A 16,271-nucleotide genomic window follows, 5' to 3' on the forward strand; every position below is an offset into this window, starting at 1 on the left:
AACCTCTGCCCTCTCTGAGGCATTACACATTCCTCCGCGCGCCGGAAAGAGCGCGTTCCACCTTGCGGGATCGCGTCTCCGTGGCCTTTCCTCGAGGAGAGGTCGTGGAGCCTTCAAAGGCCACGCACCCGGGGTGGGCGGGGTGCGCGGAGCTTTGGCGGGCACGCCGAGAAGAAGCCACGCCGGCTGCCCTGAAAGGGAGGAAGGGGACAGGACCCGACTAGGGAGTCGCGGCGGCGCGGGGGATTTTGTTTCCTGCGGTGGCGGACTGATTTAGCAGCACGTTAACTTCCGGAAGCGTCCGGTCCCTGAGAGGAAAAGCCCTGAAGGAAACAATAACAAACGACGGGAGGAAGCGGCTTCTGGGGTTTCTGTGAGGGCCAGTTCTCTCCTGAGAAGATGCGCTGCGGCCCCTGTGAAGAGACGTGAGAGGGCTTTAGGTGGCCGTCACCCAGCTTCTCCCCCCCCCCCCGCCTGTCGCCTCAGGGCCCCCCTGGCTGTAACCATGGCGGGCGTGGGCCCGGGGGGCTACGCGGCGGAGTTCGTGCCTCCGCCCGAGTGCCCGGTCTTTGAGCCCAGCTGGGAGGAGTTCACGGACCCGCTCAGTTTCATCGGCCGCATCCGGCCTTTGGCTGAGAAAACCGGCATCTGCAAAATCCGTCCACCCAAGGTAGCCGAGCCCGGGTGGGGGGGGGGCGGGCGGGGGTCCTTACTTTTGCTGGAACTTTCCTGTAGCTCCTTCCTCGTTACTCGGTAGCCGGAGGCTACTTTTGGGGATGTTTTTAAATTTTTTAATTTTAATTTTAATTTTTTGCCTTGGTTTCTTCGGCAGTTTCAGGTCCACTTTTACATTTATTTTAATGGCGTGTGTGTGTGTGTGTGTGTGTGTGTGTGTGTGTGTGTGTGTGTGTGTGTGTATGCGCGCGCGGAGAGAGGTCAGAGGACATTTTGTGGGAGTCGACTCTCTCCTGCGTTGTGAGTCTCAGGGATCGAACGCAGATTGTCAGGCTCTGCCCTTCCCACTGGGCCGTCTCCCTAGCTCTAAGGTTCACCTTCACACGAGAGAAAGTGGTGTCCCGGCGACCTGTCTGACTTCAGAATTGATTTGGGCACGGATACTGTTGTGTGGGTCGGCGCTAAGGACGACAAATGGCTTCGGGCCATTCCTAGGAAAGGTGGCTGAAGTGCCCTGTCATTCGCCCGTGCACAACCATTGTGTTGCCGTCCTAAAAACTCCACTTTCTGTCGGCTGTTCTGTGTCCGAGCCTGCTAATGCTCCAGTTATCAAAGCTTTCCCAAGATGTAATCTGAGCTCTAGTTGTCTACAGAATGATGTCACGAGGCTAGAACCCCCAAGCTAATTATTACTGCAACAAGAAAGGCATCCTTGAGTTAGATAATGAGCGTCAGCTATTTATTCATTTTTTTTTTAATGTAGAGGTTTACAAAGAGTTGATCAATAAATGGGGATGGAGGAAAACGTTGAAGTCTCTTGATGTAAGAAAGAAAGTTAGGGACAAAGATTTTAGAACTGTAATATAAGTGACCAAATTTGCCTATAAATTGGTTAATTTTCCTTACCTTTTAAGGTTCGGAAAGCAAATGATATCCCCATGAGAGGAATTAATTTCCTAAGAGGTTAAGTGATAAGCTCAAGGTCAAAGGGGTTTTTTCTTTATTCATTAAGCTAGTGCTTTCCAAGTAATGTTTTTGGGGTGGAGAGAGTGCTGCAAGACCCTGGATTCAACCCCCAGTAACATGGGAGAAAAACAACATTGGAAAATCAGCACCAGGGTCGACTGGATATTGTTAAAATGAGTTCTGTAAGCCCTGTTAAGAGTAGAACCAATTTTTGACTGTGGGCATTTTGCAGTACGTTTTTCTTTTGTTGAGATGGTCAAGCTATGTAGTATGGGCTGACTTGGAACTCTTGATCCTCCTGCCTCTACTTCTGAGTACCAGGATTACAGGCATGTGCCATAACCAATCATTGGATTATTACCATTTTTTAACTTTTACTTGGTAAATCTGTGTGTTTATTGGACACTGTTTTGTGTTTCACAAGCTCATTGTATTCTTACTGGATAACCTTGGAGGTATAATTGTGTATTGTGGGGTGGTAAGATTTGAGAATTTCGCCGGGCGTGGTGGCGCACGCCTTTAATCCCAGCACTCGGGAGGCAGAGGCAGGCGGATCACTGTGAGTTCGACGCCAGCCTGGTCTACAAAGTGAGTCCAGGATGGCCAAGGCTACACAGAGAAACCCTGCCTCGGGGGAAAAAAAAAGATTTGAGAATTTCTTTTCCAAGTAATATTAAAATGAAAACTTTCTATAGGAATATTGCTTTGTTTTTTGTCTCTACAGTGAAGATTTACATATACTAATGTAGTGTTACTATGATTTGTGGCAGCTCCATGCAAAATAACCAGAATAATTCTTCCCACTTAGGATTGGCAACCTCCATTTGCATGTGAAGTGAAAACCTTCCGTTTCACTCCTAGAGTCCAGCGCCTGAATGAACTTGAGGTGAGTATTAGACCAATATTTCTGCCTTCTGTTTTGTTTTACTTCTTTCTTAGTGGCTGTGGTGTGTGGGGCTCAGGGCTTCCCACAGACTGAGCAGATGCTCTACTATGGCTTTGTAGCTCCAGCCTCCCGATTGTTTACCTCAGGATATAAATGGAGAACTTTGAAAAGTTCATGTACCAGGGCCCCAAGTTTGTGTTAACTGGGATTTAATAGAATAGTTAGTTGATATTTGAGAAAGGTGCCTTTTAAGACTGTTTGAAATAGTTCAAGTTACTACATTTTTTATTTTAATATTTTGGGCTTTTCAAGCCAAGATTCTCTGTGTAATAGCCCTGGCTGTCCTGGAAATCTCGTTGTAGACCAGACTGGCCTAGAACACACAGAGATCCACCTGCCTCTGCCTCCCAAGTGCTGGGGCTAAAAGTGTGCTTCACCATGCCAGGCAGTTACCTTTTTTCTTTGTCACTTAACTGGGATAATAGAAAAGTATTTTTTAACATTTTCATAGTGGAAGCCGGGCGTGGTGGCGCACGCCTTTAATCCCAGCACTCGGGAGGCAGAGGCAGGCGGATCACTGTGAGTTCGAGGCCAGCCTGGTCTACAAAGTGAGTCCAGGATGGCCAAGGCTACACAGAGAAACCCTGTCTCGAAAAACCAAAAAAAAAAAAAAAAAAAATTTTCATAGTGGAAAAACATAGTAGTTACCTTGAGATAACTGGAAATCTATTTTTCTTTCTTCTTTTTATTTGGCCTAAGATGTTACTTATCTTTTTTTGTTTTGTTTTTGTTTTTGTTTTTGTTTTTGTTTTTCGAGACAGGGTTTCTCTGTGTAGCCTTGGCCATCCTGGACTCACTTTGTAGACCAGGCTGCCCTCGAACTCACAGCGATCCACCTGCCTCTGCCTCCCGAGTGCTGGGATTAAAGGCGTGCTGATGTCACTTATCTTGATACATAGCCCAGGAGCACCTGGCTCTCCTGATCCCCTGCCTCTCCCTCCTGTGTGTTGGAGTCACAGGTGTGCACTGTCTTGTCCAGTCTGTATGATACTAGGGATAGAACCTTGGGTTTCAGCAAGTGCTCCTCCAATTGAGCTACTTCCTCCCGTCCGTTTCCACCCTCCCACCTCCATGAGCCAGGCTTTCTTTGTAGCCAATATGGTTTAGTCTGGAACTTACTATGTAGTCCAGGCTAGCTTTTGAACTCACGGAAGTCCTGTCTGAGCCTGCTGAGTGTTCTGGGGTTACCAAAGGCTCTTGCTATGATGCCTAGCTCTGTACTTGGATTTTTTCCCCCTAATTAAATTTATGTAAGATAGCATACAAAAGTATGATGTTTTCATATTGTTGGATATAAAAAGGGAGGCGGCAGTGGTTGGTTCAGTAAATAAGCTGACAAGTGATTACTCTTTGGGAATAAAGTTTATTAGAGAAAGGGCCTATAGACCATGCTTGTGCTTTTATGTAGGAAAGCATTAGAAAGAAGCAGAATTACATTTAAAATAGCATAACAGTGGCTAGAGAGATGGCTCAACAGTTAAGAGTACTTGTTGCAGCCAGGCGGTGGTGGCGCATGCCTTTAATCCCAGCACTCAGGAGGCAGAGGCAGTAGGATCTCTGAGTTCTAGGACAGCCTGGTCAACAAAGTGAGTTCTAGGACAGCCAAAGCTACACAGAGAAATCTTGTCTCAAAACAACAACAACACCCCCCCACCCCCCCCCCCCACCCCCAAAAAAAGGATTTGTTGCTCTTTTAGAGGCTCTGGTTTGGATTCCCAGCATTGACATGGTGGTTTCTACCTTCTGAAACTCATTTTCCAGGATCAGGTGCGAGATCTGTAGACATACTACATTTATACACATTCAAAAAACCCCAACTGTTGTTGTTGTTGTTTTAGTTTTGGTTTTTAGTTTTTCGAGACAGGGTTTCTCTGTGTAGCCCTGGCTGTCCTGGAACTCACTCTGTAGACCAGGCTGGATTCAAACTTAGAGATCCCCTGCCTCTGCTGATTGTGGAGTTAAAGGCATGGACCACCATGGCTGCCTGATGCTTTCTTATTTATTTATTTATTTATTTATTTTTTAAAGATTTATTTATTGATATGAGTGCTTTATCTGCAGAAGAGGCCATCAGATAACATTATAGATGGTTGTGAGCCACCATGTAGTTGCTGGGAATTGAACTCAGGACCTCTGGAAGAGCAGGCAGTGCCTTTAACCACTGAACCATTTCTCCAGTCCCCTGAGGCTTTCTTTTAACATCTAGCAAAGAACTTTATTAAGAAAGATAGCTTTTGGGACTAGAGATGGCTTAGCAGTTAAAAACACTGGCAGCTCTTCTAAAGGACACAGGTTCAAATCCCAGCACCCACATGGCAGCTCACAACCGTCTGTAACTCCAGTTTCAGGGGATCTGACACCCTCACACAGACATATATGCAGGCAAAACACCAATGCACATAAAATAAAAATAAATTTTAAAAAAGGAAGATAGCTTAAAATAAGAGTAAGAGAGACAGCGGTCACAGACAGAATAATGGGGAAGAAGGCAGAGCTGAGGTAGGGGGTAATTTAGGCACTGCTACTTTTTTTTGGATTAGAGGCAAAGGTAACAAAAGGTTTCAGGCTTTTTGTTGGTCAGTAGGTGTTGAAGTATTGCGACTTGATATACCCTATTGCTCTTCACAGTCACAGTTATCATTGGGCTTCCATAGTAGAGGTCACTTGTGTTGCTGTTTTCTGTGTCCAAGCCTGCTAACACTCAATTTATTAAATCCTTTTAACGTGGCCACACAACCGGAGTTCAACCCTCAAGTCCCTGCCCCCTCTGCTGTGTCTCCAGCCCTGTGTTGCTGATTTCTGTATTTTAATACCTTTAGGCAATGACTAGAGTAAGATTGGACTTCTTGGATCAACTGGCAAAATTTTGGGAACTTCAAGGATCTACGTTGAAGATCCCCGTGGTGGAGAGAAAAATCCTGGATTTGTATGCTTTAAGCAAGGTGAGGCTGATACTTGGCTTAGAAGTTGAACAGAAGAGCTGAGATGCAGCTCAGTGGTGGTTAGTAGTACATGCTCAGTTTGTGCCGGATCTCCCATGAAGAAATTGATTCTTGAATTCTTGATTCTAAAAATTTTAAATAATGTCTGTGTAAAAGTCTTGGGTATCCTAGAACTTGCTTTGTAGATTAGGCTGCCCTCAAACTCAGATCCTCCTGCCTCTGCTGCCCCCCACCCCGGGCTGGTGTTAAAGACATGAGTCACCATGCCTGGCAAATTTTTCAATTTAGTTTTTTTTTTTTTTTTTTTTTTTTTTTTGGTTTTTCGAGACAGGGTCTCTCTGTGTAGCCTTGGCCATCCTGGACTCACTTTGTAGACCAGGCTGGCCTCGAACTCACAGCGATTCGCCTGCCTCTGCCTCCCGAGTGCTGGAATTAAAGGCGTGCGCCACCACGCCCGGCTTCAATTTAGTTTTAAAAATACTTGAACTTTTTGCAGTGCTAGGCAGCCACTTTGCCATGAGCCATATCCTAGGGATTACACTCGGGTCCTCATGCTTTCACCATAGCCACTGTAACTGTGGAATCATCTCCCCCGGCTCTATCACCAACACTGCCCCATTTTGTTGTGGTTTTTTTTTTTTTTTTTTTTTTTGAGACAGGATCTTGCTTTATGTCCCTGGATGCCCTGGAACTTCTTGATCCTCTTGCTTCCTTTAAATGTTTCAGTTACAATTACAGGTGTGTGCCTGGGGGTGGAGGTGTGGTGGTGGCAGTGGCTGTGCACATCTTTAATCCCAGCACTCAGGAGGCAGAGGCAAGTGGATTGCTATGAGTTTGAGGCCAGCCTGGTCTACAAATCGAGTCTAGGACAACCAAGGCTCTGTTATACAGAGAAACCCTGTCTCGAAAAATCAAAACAAAACAATTACAGGTGTGCATCACCATACTAACTCTTTATTTATTTATTTAGGGGGAGAAAAAAAAAGCTTTTTTTTTTTTTTTTAAAATAAATTTGAGGCAGTGTTTTGCCTTATTGCTGGCCTCAGATTTTCTATTTAGATCAAACTGGCCTCAGACTTTGTATGTTTGTACACACTTGCAACACAGTGTGCATGTGGAGGTCGGATGGCAGCCTTGCGTGTTGGTCCTCATCTTCCAACTGTTTGAGATAGGGTCTATTGCTTGATGTTCTCCACTGTGTGTGCTAGGCTAGCAGGTCAAGTTTCTAGGGGTTCATGTGTCTCTTCCTCATCCATAGGAACACTAAAATGATAGACTCAGTAGCTTGCCTAGTTTTTGCATGGGTTCTGAGGATTTGAATTCAGGTTCTCACACTTACTTGTGTGCTGTCTTAGTTTCTTTTATTTTTGCTGGGATTAAATACTTTGGCAAAGCTACTTCAAGGATAAAGGGCTTATTCTGTCACATAATTCCAGGTTAGAGTCTATCATGGTGGAGAAGGAGCTTGAGGGAGGCTTCTGGTATCTATAGTAAGGAGCAAAGAGCAATGAATGCCTGTGCCCAGCTCTCTTTCTGCATTCTGGGTAGTCCAGGGTTTCTACCCAGGGCATGGTTCTCCCATATCAGTTAACCTAAACAAGATGACCCCTCACAGGCACAGCCAGACCGTATCTTCAGGAGATTCTAGATCCTGCTGATAGTGAATACTAATTGTCACATGTGGCAAAGCTGTTTACATACTATGTCCCAGCTCTGCCCTCAGCGGCATCAAACTTACATAGGTACACAAAAGCATGCTTGGCCCCTACAGTTGCTTATGTGTGCATGTGTATGTGACAGTGTGTACCTATGGACGTTTGGAATCCAGAGGAAGGCATTGAGTGTCTCTCTCTATCTCACTCTTCCTTATTCCAGTGTTTTTCAACCTGTGGGTCTTGACCCTATAGGGATTGCCTATCAGATAATCCTACATATCAGATGTTTACATTACAATTTATAACAATAGCAAAATTAATAGTTATGAAGTAGCAATGAAATAATTTTGTGGTTGGGATGTCACCACAACATGAGGAACTGTATTAAAAGGGTTGCAGCTTTAGGAAGGTTGAAAACCACTGCCTTACTTCTTTGAGGCAGAATCTTGAAATCTAAATTCATAAACTCTTAGTTTTTTCCACTGGGGTGGAAGCCAGCAAGCTCTAGCAATCCTTCTGTTTCTGTTCTCCATCGCATCAGCATTAACAGGTACACACGAAACCATGCCTAGCTTATTACATGGGTATAGTAGCAAATTTAGGTCCTCATAGTTGCATGGTAATTGATCATAACTATCTCTTTAGCCCCTATAAGTTTCTTTTAAGAATTCTTTTTTGAGCTGGGCGGTGGTGGCTCAAGTCTTTAATCCCAGCACTCGGGAGGCAGAGGTAGGCAGATCTCTGTGAGTGCAAGGCCAACTTGGCCTACAAAAAGAGTTCAGGACAGTCAACGCTATGTAGAGAAACTGTCCAGGGTAGCGGGGAGGGGAGAGATTGTTTTTTGGAGCTGGGTAATTGGTGACACACACCTTTAATCTCAGCACTTAGGAGGCAGGGACAGGCAGATATCTGAGTTCCAGGACAGGGCTACACAGAAAAACCCTGTCTTGAGAATTAAAAAAAAATTCTCTTTTGGTTAGACATGGTGGTCCATACTTTGAATCGTGTCACTTGGGAGGTAGAGATAGGTCTCCCTCAGTGTGAGGCCAGCGTGGTCTGAGTGAGCTGTAGGCCAGCTAGGGTGACATTGTGAGACCCTGTCTTTCTTTTGAGGGGGGGGGGCTGGAGAGTGGGTGGGGCATGGGGGGGCATGACACACACCACATACACACATTCTTTTTTTGTTTTTTTGAGATGGGGTTTCTCTGTGTTGCATTGGCTGTCCTGGACTCCCTTTGTCCCTTTGTAGACCAGGCTGGCCTTGAACTCACAAATCCGCCTGCCTCTGCCTCCCTAAGTGCTGGGAGTACAGGCATGCCTCACTGCCACCTGGTGTCATTACTTTTCAAAATACTGTTTTTGTGTGCCATGGTGCATATATGGAAGTCAGAGGACAACTCTCAGAAGTTGGTTCTCCTTCTATTGTGGGCTCCAAGGATTCAAACTCTGTCAGGCATGGGCCAGCAGGTACTTTTATGTGATGAGCTGGCTTGCTGGCCTGAGTAATAGGCTTTACAAAATAAATAAGATTTCAACTAACCCTCTTTTGAACTCTTTCGCATTTCCAAGTACTAAATTTATGATGCTTTTCCCTTTTTGGCACTATGTATTATATATGAATTTTTTACTGAGTTGTAGATCTAGTGAAATGGCTCAGTGGTAAAGTGTTGTGCCACTTCATGATTTGATTTTGATCCCTGTAATCCAAGTAAAGGAAGGTAGAAAGAAAGAACAAACTCCACAAAATTGTCCTCTGACCTTTAGGAGAGCGTGGTGGTACACATGCACTGCTTACTATAAATACCCAGTAAATAAAAAGATCTTTTTATTTGTTTGCTGGTTTCTTAAGACTGGATTCCTCTGTGGAGCCATGGATATCGTGGAACTCTTTCTGTAGACCAGCCTGGCCTCAAACTCAGAGATCACCTGCATCTGCCTCCTGAGTGCTGCTGGTATTAAAGATGTGTACCACCATGCACAACATAAAAGGTCTTAAATCTAGGACACTATATGTCCTTACATTCTTTTTTTTTTTCTTCCTCTCTTGAGAGACAGGGTCTCATGTGTCTCCAGCTTATTGAGTGGCCCAAGACAACCTTGAAATTCTGATCATCCTATCTCTACTGATACTCCAGCCCATCCTTTTAGGATTTTTGTTTGTTTCATTACATAAATATATTTATACCCAAACAAAACTTTTTTTTGTTTTGTTTGTTTTTTTGACATAGGGTTTCTCTGTGTATCCTTCCTTGGTGGTCCTGGACTAGCTTTGTAGACCAGGCTGACCTCTGAACTCACAGCGATCCACCTGCCTCTGCCTCCTGAGTGCTGGGATTAAAGGCATATGCCACGACATCCGGCCTCCAAACGAAATCTTATGTGACTCAAAACTACTTTTGTATTCACTGTGAAGCTGAGGTTGGCCTTGAGCTCTGATTCTCTTATTTGAGTCGTGGGATATGCATAACTGGCATGCTCAAGCTTTGAGCATGTCCCCGACCCTGTATGTGTGTGTGTATACATGTATATGTCTTTGTGTTTATGTGTATATGCACATGTGCATGCGGGTGCCTCTGGAGTCCTAAAGAGGTAGACATTGGATCCACACAGCAGCTAGAATTAACAAGCTTAATGAGCTTCCTCCCAGTTTGGGTATTAGGAACCAAACTGGTCCTCTGCAAGAGGAGCACTTTTTTTACTCTCACCCTCTCCTGGACTCACTTTGTAGACAGGCTGATTCTTGAACTCACAAAGATCCATCTGTCTCTACCTCCCAAGTGCTGGGATCTTTCTCTCTCTCTGCTTTGGTTTGGTTTTGCTTTTGGTTTTTCGAGACAGGGTTTCTCTGTTTAGCCCTGGCCATCCTGGACTTGCTTTGTAGACCAAGCTGGCCTCGAACTCACAGAGGTCCACCTGCCTCTCTCTGCCTACCTGAGGACTGGGATTATAGGCATGCACCAATGCACCTGGAGATTATCTTTCTTTGGAAGTGGACCCAGTAACTATTAAGTTTAAAGATTAGATATTTATAAAAATCATTGTTTGTTCCTTTGTATGTTAACAGAGTGTCAGTTTAATAAAAGAAAAATTGCATTTTAAGATCTGCTTATTTATTTTATGTATTTGAGTGCTTTGTCTGAATGTACACCTGCAGACCAGAAGAAGGCTTTATATCACATTGTAGATGGTTATGAGCCACCATGTGGTTCCTGGGAATTGAACTTAGGGCCTCTGGAAGAGAAGCTAGGGAGGGCTCTTAGCCACAGACCCACCTCTCCAGCCTGAAAATTTCCATTTTAAGTTCATAATAGTTTTTCATTTTGTTGGTTTTTTGAGAGAAGGTTTCTCTGTATAACACAGCCCTAGCTGTCCTGGACTCTTTATAGACCAGGTTGGCCTTGAATTCACAGAGATCTCCCTGACTCTGCCTTCCAAGTGCTACGATTAAAGGCATGTCCCCCCCCCCCACCCCCAGCATAGTTTTTATATTTACAGACAAGATACATTGTTAGGATGCTGGAATTTTACTTGCCTGGTGAAACTTTTTTGTTTGATTTGTTTTGTTTTTCAAGACAGGGTTTCTCTGTTAAGCCTTGGCTGTCCTGGACTCGCTGTGTAGACCAAGCTGGCCTCAAACTCACATCGATCCACCTGCCTGTGCCTCCCGAGTGCTGGGATTAAAGGTGTGTGTCACCATGCCCGCCCCCAGTGGAACTTTTAAAACATTAATTTTGTATGTGTGCACATGCATGATCTCAGACATGAAGTATTTGTGGAAGTCAGGACAACTTGTAGGAACTGGTTGTCTTACCCATGTGGGTTTTAGGGATGCAACTCAAATCATCAGGCTTGGCAGCAAGAACCTATCTGCTGAGCCATCTTCTTGGCCTACTTATTTTATTTTTACAGTCAGAATCTCATGTATCCCAGTCTGGTCTCCAACTTACTATGTAGCCAAAGATGCCCTCCTGTCTCCACCTCCTGCGAGCTTGAATTACAGATGTGCACTACCACACCTAGGTTTTGGGGTACTGGGCGTCAAACTCAGGGCTTTCATGTGAACTAGGCAAGCACTCTACCAGCTGCTCTGGAGGAAAAGCTTTTATCTTTTAAGATCATAGAAGTTAGGATGCTTGAAACTAACATCTTTCCCTAAAGAATTCCAACTTCTTTTTTTCAGATTGTTGCCAGCAAAGGAGGTTTTGAAATAGTCACCAAAGAGAAGAAATGGTCTAAAGTGGGTAGCCGCTTAGGATATCTGCCAGGGAAAGGAACTGGGTCTCTTCTGAAGTCACACTATGAAAGAATTCTCTACCCATATGAGCTTTTCCAGTCTGGTGTCAGCCTTATGGTGAGATGCATCATTGTTCTTAGAGTTCATAAATCTAATTTGCCAATTATGAACTAAGTGATATCATTATAAGTGATATGTTTATGCATAACAAAGTGGAATAGCTGCCAGGTGTGGTGGCGCATGCCTTTAATCCCAGCACTCGGGAGGCAGAGGCTGGATGATCGCTGTGAGTTTGAGGCCAGCCTGGTCTACAAAGTGAGTCCAGGACAGCCAGGGCTACACAGAGAAACCCAGTCTCAAAACACAACACACACACACACACACACACACACACACACACCATGGAATGGCTTTCTCTAGACACCAAAATTTGACAAGAAAATGTGTTAAAGTCTAAAAATCAGAGCTATTTCTGTTGGCTCTGTTTCTTAATAATTAAACTTTATTATACAACCCAACTAGCTTACACAAGAAGGGAAAAAGGTTAAAGGGACAAAAGAGTGAACCTTCCGGTATCCGTTCTACTGGATGGGTTCTTACTTAGGTGTCTCTCTGGCCCGCGTGCTGGTCCAGCCAGTCCGCTGCTCCACACCTGCTCAAGCCCCGGCTCAACTTGTTCTCTCCTCCTCACCTGCTTGAGTCACATGGGAAGGGCCGTCTCCTTCTCCCATTGAGGGTCAGTTAGAAAAACAATAGCCCAGTTGGGGTTCCCAGGTCTGCTTCCTGAATTCCAGGCCCAGGATGGCTCCACTCAGTCTGTCACAAGGTATTCATGGGGTGCCCCAAGGATAAAGCCCACCAAGACTGCTTCCACCTGGGACAAAGCTTAATCTTTCCCACATATTTCTAGTGGTTTACAAGGTAAAGGATAATGAGAATGAATGATGTGTTCATATTTAAGATAAATCTTTGATTTTTGTAAAAAGTTTTGTTTTGGCCTATTTTGGATTTTTAAAAATGGTTTTATTTCATCTTTTGCTTTTGTTTTCTGTTTTGTTTTTTGAGGCAGGGTTTCTCTGTGTAGCCTTGGCTGTCCTGGACTCAATTTGTAGACCAGGCTGGCCTCAAACTCACAGCGATCTGCCTGCCTCTGCCTCCCGAGTGCTGGGATTAAAGGCGTGTGCCACTGAGCTTAGCTTATTTTGGATTTTTGAGACAGGGTCTCACTGTATAGCCTGGAACTCACTTTGTGGCCCAGATTGGCCTCCAGTTTATAGAGGCCTACCTCTGCCTCTGCCTCTTAAGTGCTGGGATTAAAAGTATGAGTTGTGCCAGGTGTGGTGGATCACTTCTTTAATCTTAGCACTCAGGAGGCAGAGAAGTTGGATTGATATGAGTTTAAGGCCAGTCTGGTCTACAAATAAGAGTACCAGGACAGCCAGGGCTATTACACAGAGAAATCTTGACTAAGAGTGGCCAGGTCCAGCCCTCGCCCCACTTCTCTAATGTTGCCTAAAGCTTAAAGTGGCCATTTCCGAGGTCTGAGCCTTAAATAGTTTCTTATTCTTAGCACTTTGGCCAGTTAAAAGTCGTTGCAGTAAGCACCACATACTGCAGAAAGAAGCTTTTCTGATCAAAGCTGACACCAACATTAATACACGATCATAAACATTTAAAATGCAATGTGACAGGGATATTCTGGCCATTTAGCAAAATAACAGCGGTAAATTCCTCACTAGGGTGTATCACCTTTCTAGCCATAGGCTTTTTTTTTTTTTTTTTTTTCCTTTTCTTTTTTTCCTTCCTTTGAGACAAGGTTTCTCTGTGTAGCCTTGGCTGTCCTGGACTCAATTTGTAGACCACGCTGGACTCTAACTCAAAGATCTGCCTGCCTCTGCCTCCCCTAGTCTGAGATTACAAGCATGTGCCACTGCGCCTGGCTAAGCCATAGGCTTTTTGATTATGTGTATAGTATGGCTTCCAGTCTGTGGAACAGACTTCAAATACAAGCATGAAGTGGTTGGTCACCACCATAGCTGTCATGCCACTATTATGTTAGTAGGTCCACCATGTCTGTCAAATTGGTAATGCACCATGCATTACTGAATAAGACTGATGATGTCTTTGTAGCAGCCTACATAGCATTTTCCAGTACTCTGAAAGCTAGCCAATATGAAGAAGCTTCTAGCTCAGTTCTAACTTACTTTGTGAGGAATGTAATGGGTCAATTTTGAATGTTACTCTTTTTTCTCACTGGCCTTCCTAGTAGTCAGGATCTTACTGTGATTAATTTACAAGTTGAAGTTTTGGGCTCGGAGAGATAATTCAGCAGCAGAGAGACTTGCTGCTCTTGCAAAGGACCCAGCTTCAGTTCCTAGGCACCTACATGGCAGCTACAACCATCTGAAACTCCAGCTGCTGGGGATCTGGTCCCCTTTCTGGTCTTCCAGGGCACCAGACATGCATGCACTTATATGTATGCAGGTAAAACATTCAACACACAAAATCTTTTAAAAATCTTTGCAAGATAGTTTATTCTAACTGTAAGTGTACAGGAAAAGTATATAGGGTTCAGCACTATGCACATTTTCATTTTCAGACCTCTGCTGGGGCGCTTAGAACTAATGCCGCACAGATAGGAGGGGCTTCCCTATCACCAATACTATGCTATCTTTGTTGGTTTTTGTTTTGTTTTTAAGTTCTTTGAGACAAGGTTTCTTTGTGTGGCATTGGCTGTCCTGGACTCAACACTGTGCCCGGCTTTAATGGCTGGGCCATCTTTTCCGTCCAGTTTGTGTATGTCTGTGTGTGGGTATGTGCAAATGAGTGCAGGTGCCCACAGAGGTCAAAGAGGTTGTCTTCTCCAGAAGCTGGAGTCTAGGCACTTGAGAGCTGCCTGATGTGGGTTCTGGGAACCATAATTGGGTCCTCTGTAAGAGCAGCGTATGGTCTTACCTGCTGAGCCATCTCCAGCCCCTAGTGCACTCTTTCAGTATTGTTGTTTTAGAGTACATTTTGATAGCTAGTAGTATAAGTTCTCTAATTTTGTTCTTTTTCATTATTTTCAGACAGTTTGCATTTTCATATAAATTTTAGTGTTTGCTTTTAATTTCCATAAAAAGAAACCCTGGTGGGCATGTTAAAAAATACAGACAAGTAGGGTCTAGAAAGATGCCTCAAAGGTTAAGAACACTGGCTGTTCTCTCCCAAAGGTCCTGAGTTCAATTCCCAGCAACTACACAGTGGCTCATAACCACCTAGAAAGAGGTCTAGTGCCCTTTTTTGGCCTGCTGGCACACATGCAAGCAGAATACTGTAAAATAATAAATAAATCTTTTTTTTTAAACCCCCCCAAAAAAAAGGAAGGAAGAAAGAAAAATACAAACAAGCAAAGCCCATTGGGAGCTTGGTGTAGTGATGGATGCTTATAATCCTAAAGAATCAGAACTTCAAAGTCATTGTCTGCTACTTAGGGAGTTCTAGGCCTACAAGAGACACTCCGAAGAACAAAGCAGATGTTGCTTTTTCAGGGATTATTTTGAGCTTATAGATGAGTTGAGGTCAGGATTGCCATCTGGTTTCATGTACTGTTAGGAAGTTACCAAAATTTTGCTAATTTTCCATTCATTTGAAAACTTGTTTTATTAGTGTATTTTCTCTTATTTTGTGTCCTTCTTTTTTAGGGTGTACAAATGCCTGACTTAGATCTTAAGGAAAAAATTGAGGCTGAAGTTCTCAGTACTGATATCCAGCCTTCCCCAGAGCGGGGAACAAGAATGAATATTCCGCCAAAGAGAACAAGACGTGTCAAGTCTCAGGTATCTGTCAATGTCTGTGGAGCATTTAAAATTTTCTTGTAGCCAGGTGTAGTCTCGCACTTCTGTGCTCAGCACTCAGGCCAAGGCTACCCAGGGAAACCCTGTCTTGGAAAACAAATCTATTTTTTTTTTGTCTGTGGTGTGTGTTTATGTACATACCATAGTATGTATGTGAAGGTCAGAGGACAACTTTTGAAAGTCAGCTCTCTCTTACCATGTGGTTCCCAGGACACAATTCAGGCTTGGTGGGACATGCTTTACTTGGTAAGCCATCTTCAGTAGCCCCCTGGACCATTCCCACCCCCACAGGGTTTCTCTGTGTAGCTTTGGCTGTCCTGGACTCGCTTTGTAGACCAGGCAGGCCTCGAACTCACAGTGATCTGCCTGCCTCTGCCTCCTGAGTGCTGGGATTAAAGGAGTGCGCCACCACACCTGGCCTCATTCTTTTTTTTTTTTTTTTTTTCTTTTTCGAGACAGGGTTTCTCTGTGTAACAGCTTTAGCTGTCCTGGAACTTAACTCTGTAGACCAGGCTGGCATCGAGCTCACAGAGATCCGCCTGCCTTTGCCTCCCAAGTGCTGGGATTAAAGGCGTGCGCCAGCACGCCTGGCCAGATCCTTATTCTTGTATAGCAATCTCTTTAAATATTGAAATAGTTTCCCTAGGTCCCAGATTCTATTTTCTTTTAATTTTAATTTAATTTATGTGTATGGGTGTTTTAACTACATGTATATCTGTGCACCACTTACACCCTTGGAGGCAGGAAAAGGGTGTCGGATCACCTGGAACTGGAGAAACAAATGGTTGTTAGTTCCCATTGTGGGTGGTGGGAATTGAACTTTGGGTGCTCTGGAAGAACAGCTAATGCACTTAACTGTTGAGCCTTCTCTCTCGCTCTCCCCTAACTTCTCTTTGGTTATTTGTTTTGAGACTGGATCTTTCTACATTGCCTAGACTGGCTTAAGGGTCTCACCTGCTTCTGCTTCCCAAGTACTGGGACTAAAGGCCTGGGCCATCACTGCCCAGCTAAGACCTT

At 44.3% G+C, this 16,271-nt stretch overlaps 1 protein-coding gene across 1 annotated transcript in view; it reads left to right on the plus strand.

Annotated features, from left to right (window-relative positions):
- Nucleotides 1-279: 279 nt before the first annotated feature.
- Kdm5a (lysine demethylase 5A) overlaps nucleotides 280-16,271 on the plus strand; it is a 78,323-nt gene continuing 62,331 nt past the window's right edge. The window contains 5 exon segments of the mRNA XM_051155258.1: nucleotides 280-670; nucleotides 2,450-2,527; nucleotides 5,407-5,529; nucleotides 11,365-11,535; nucleotides 15,102-15,236. Of these exon segments, the coding sequence (XP_051011215.1) occupies nucleotides 506-670; nucleotides 2,450-2,527; nucleotides 5,407-5,529; nucleotides 11,365-11,535; nucleotides 15,102-15,236 (672 nt within the window). The 5' untranslated portion in view covers nucleotides 280-505.

Source organism: Acomys russatus, chromosome 13, assembly GCF_903995435.1.
Source record: "Acomys russatus chromosome 13, mAcoRus1.1, whole genome shotgun sequence".
Classification (NCBI taxonomy): Eukaryota; Metazoa; Chordata; class Mammalia; order Rodentia; family Muridae; genus Acomys; species Acomys russatus.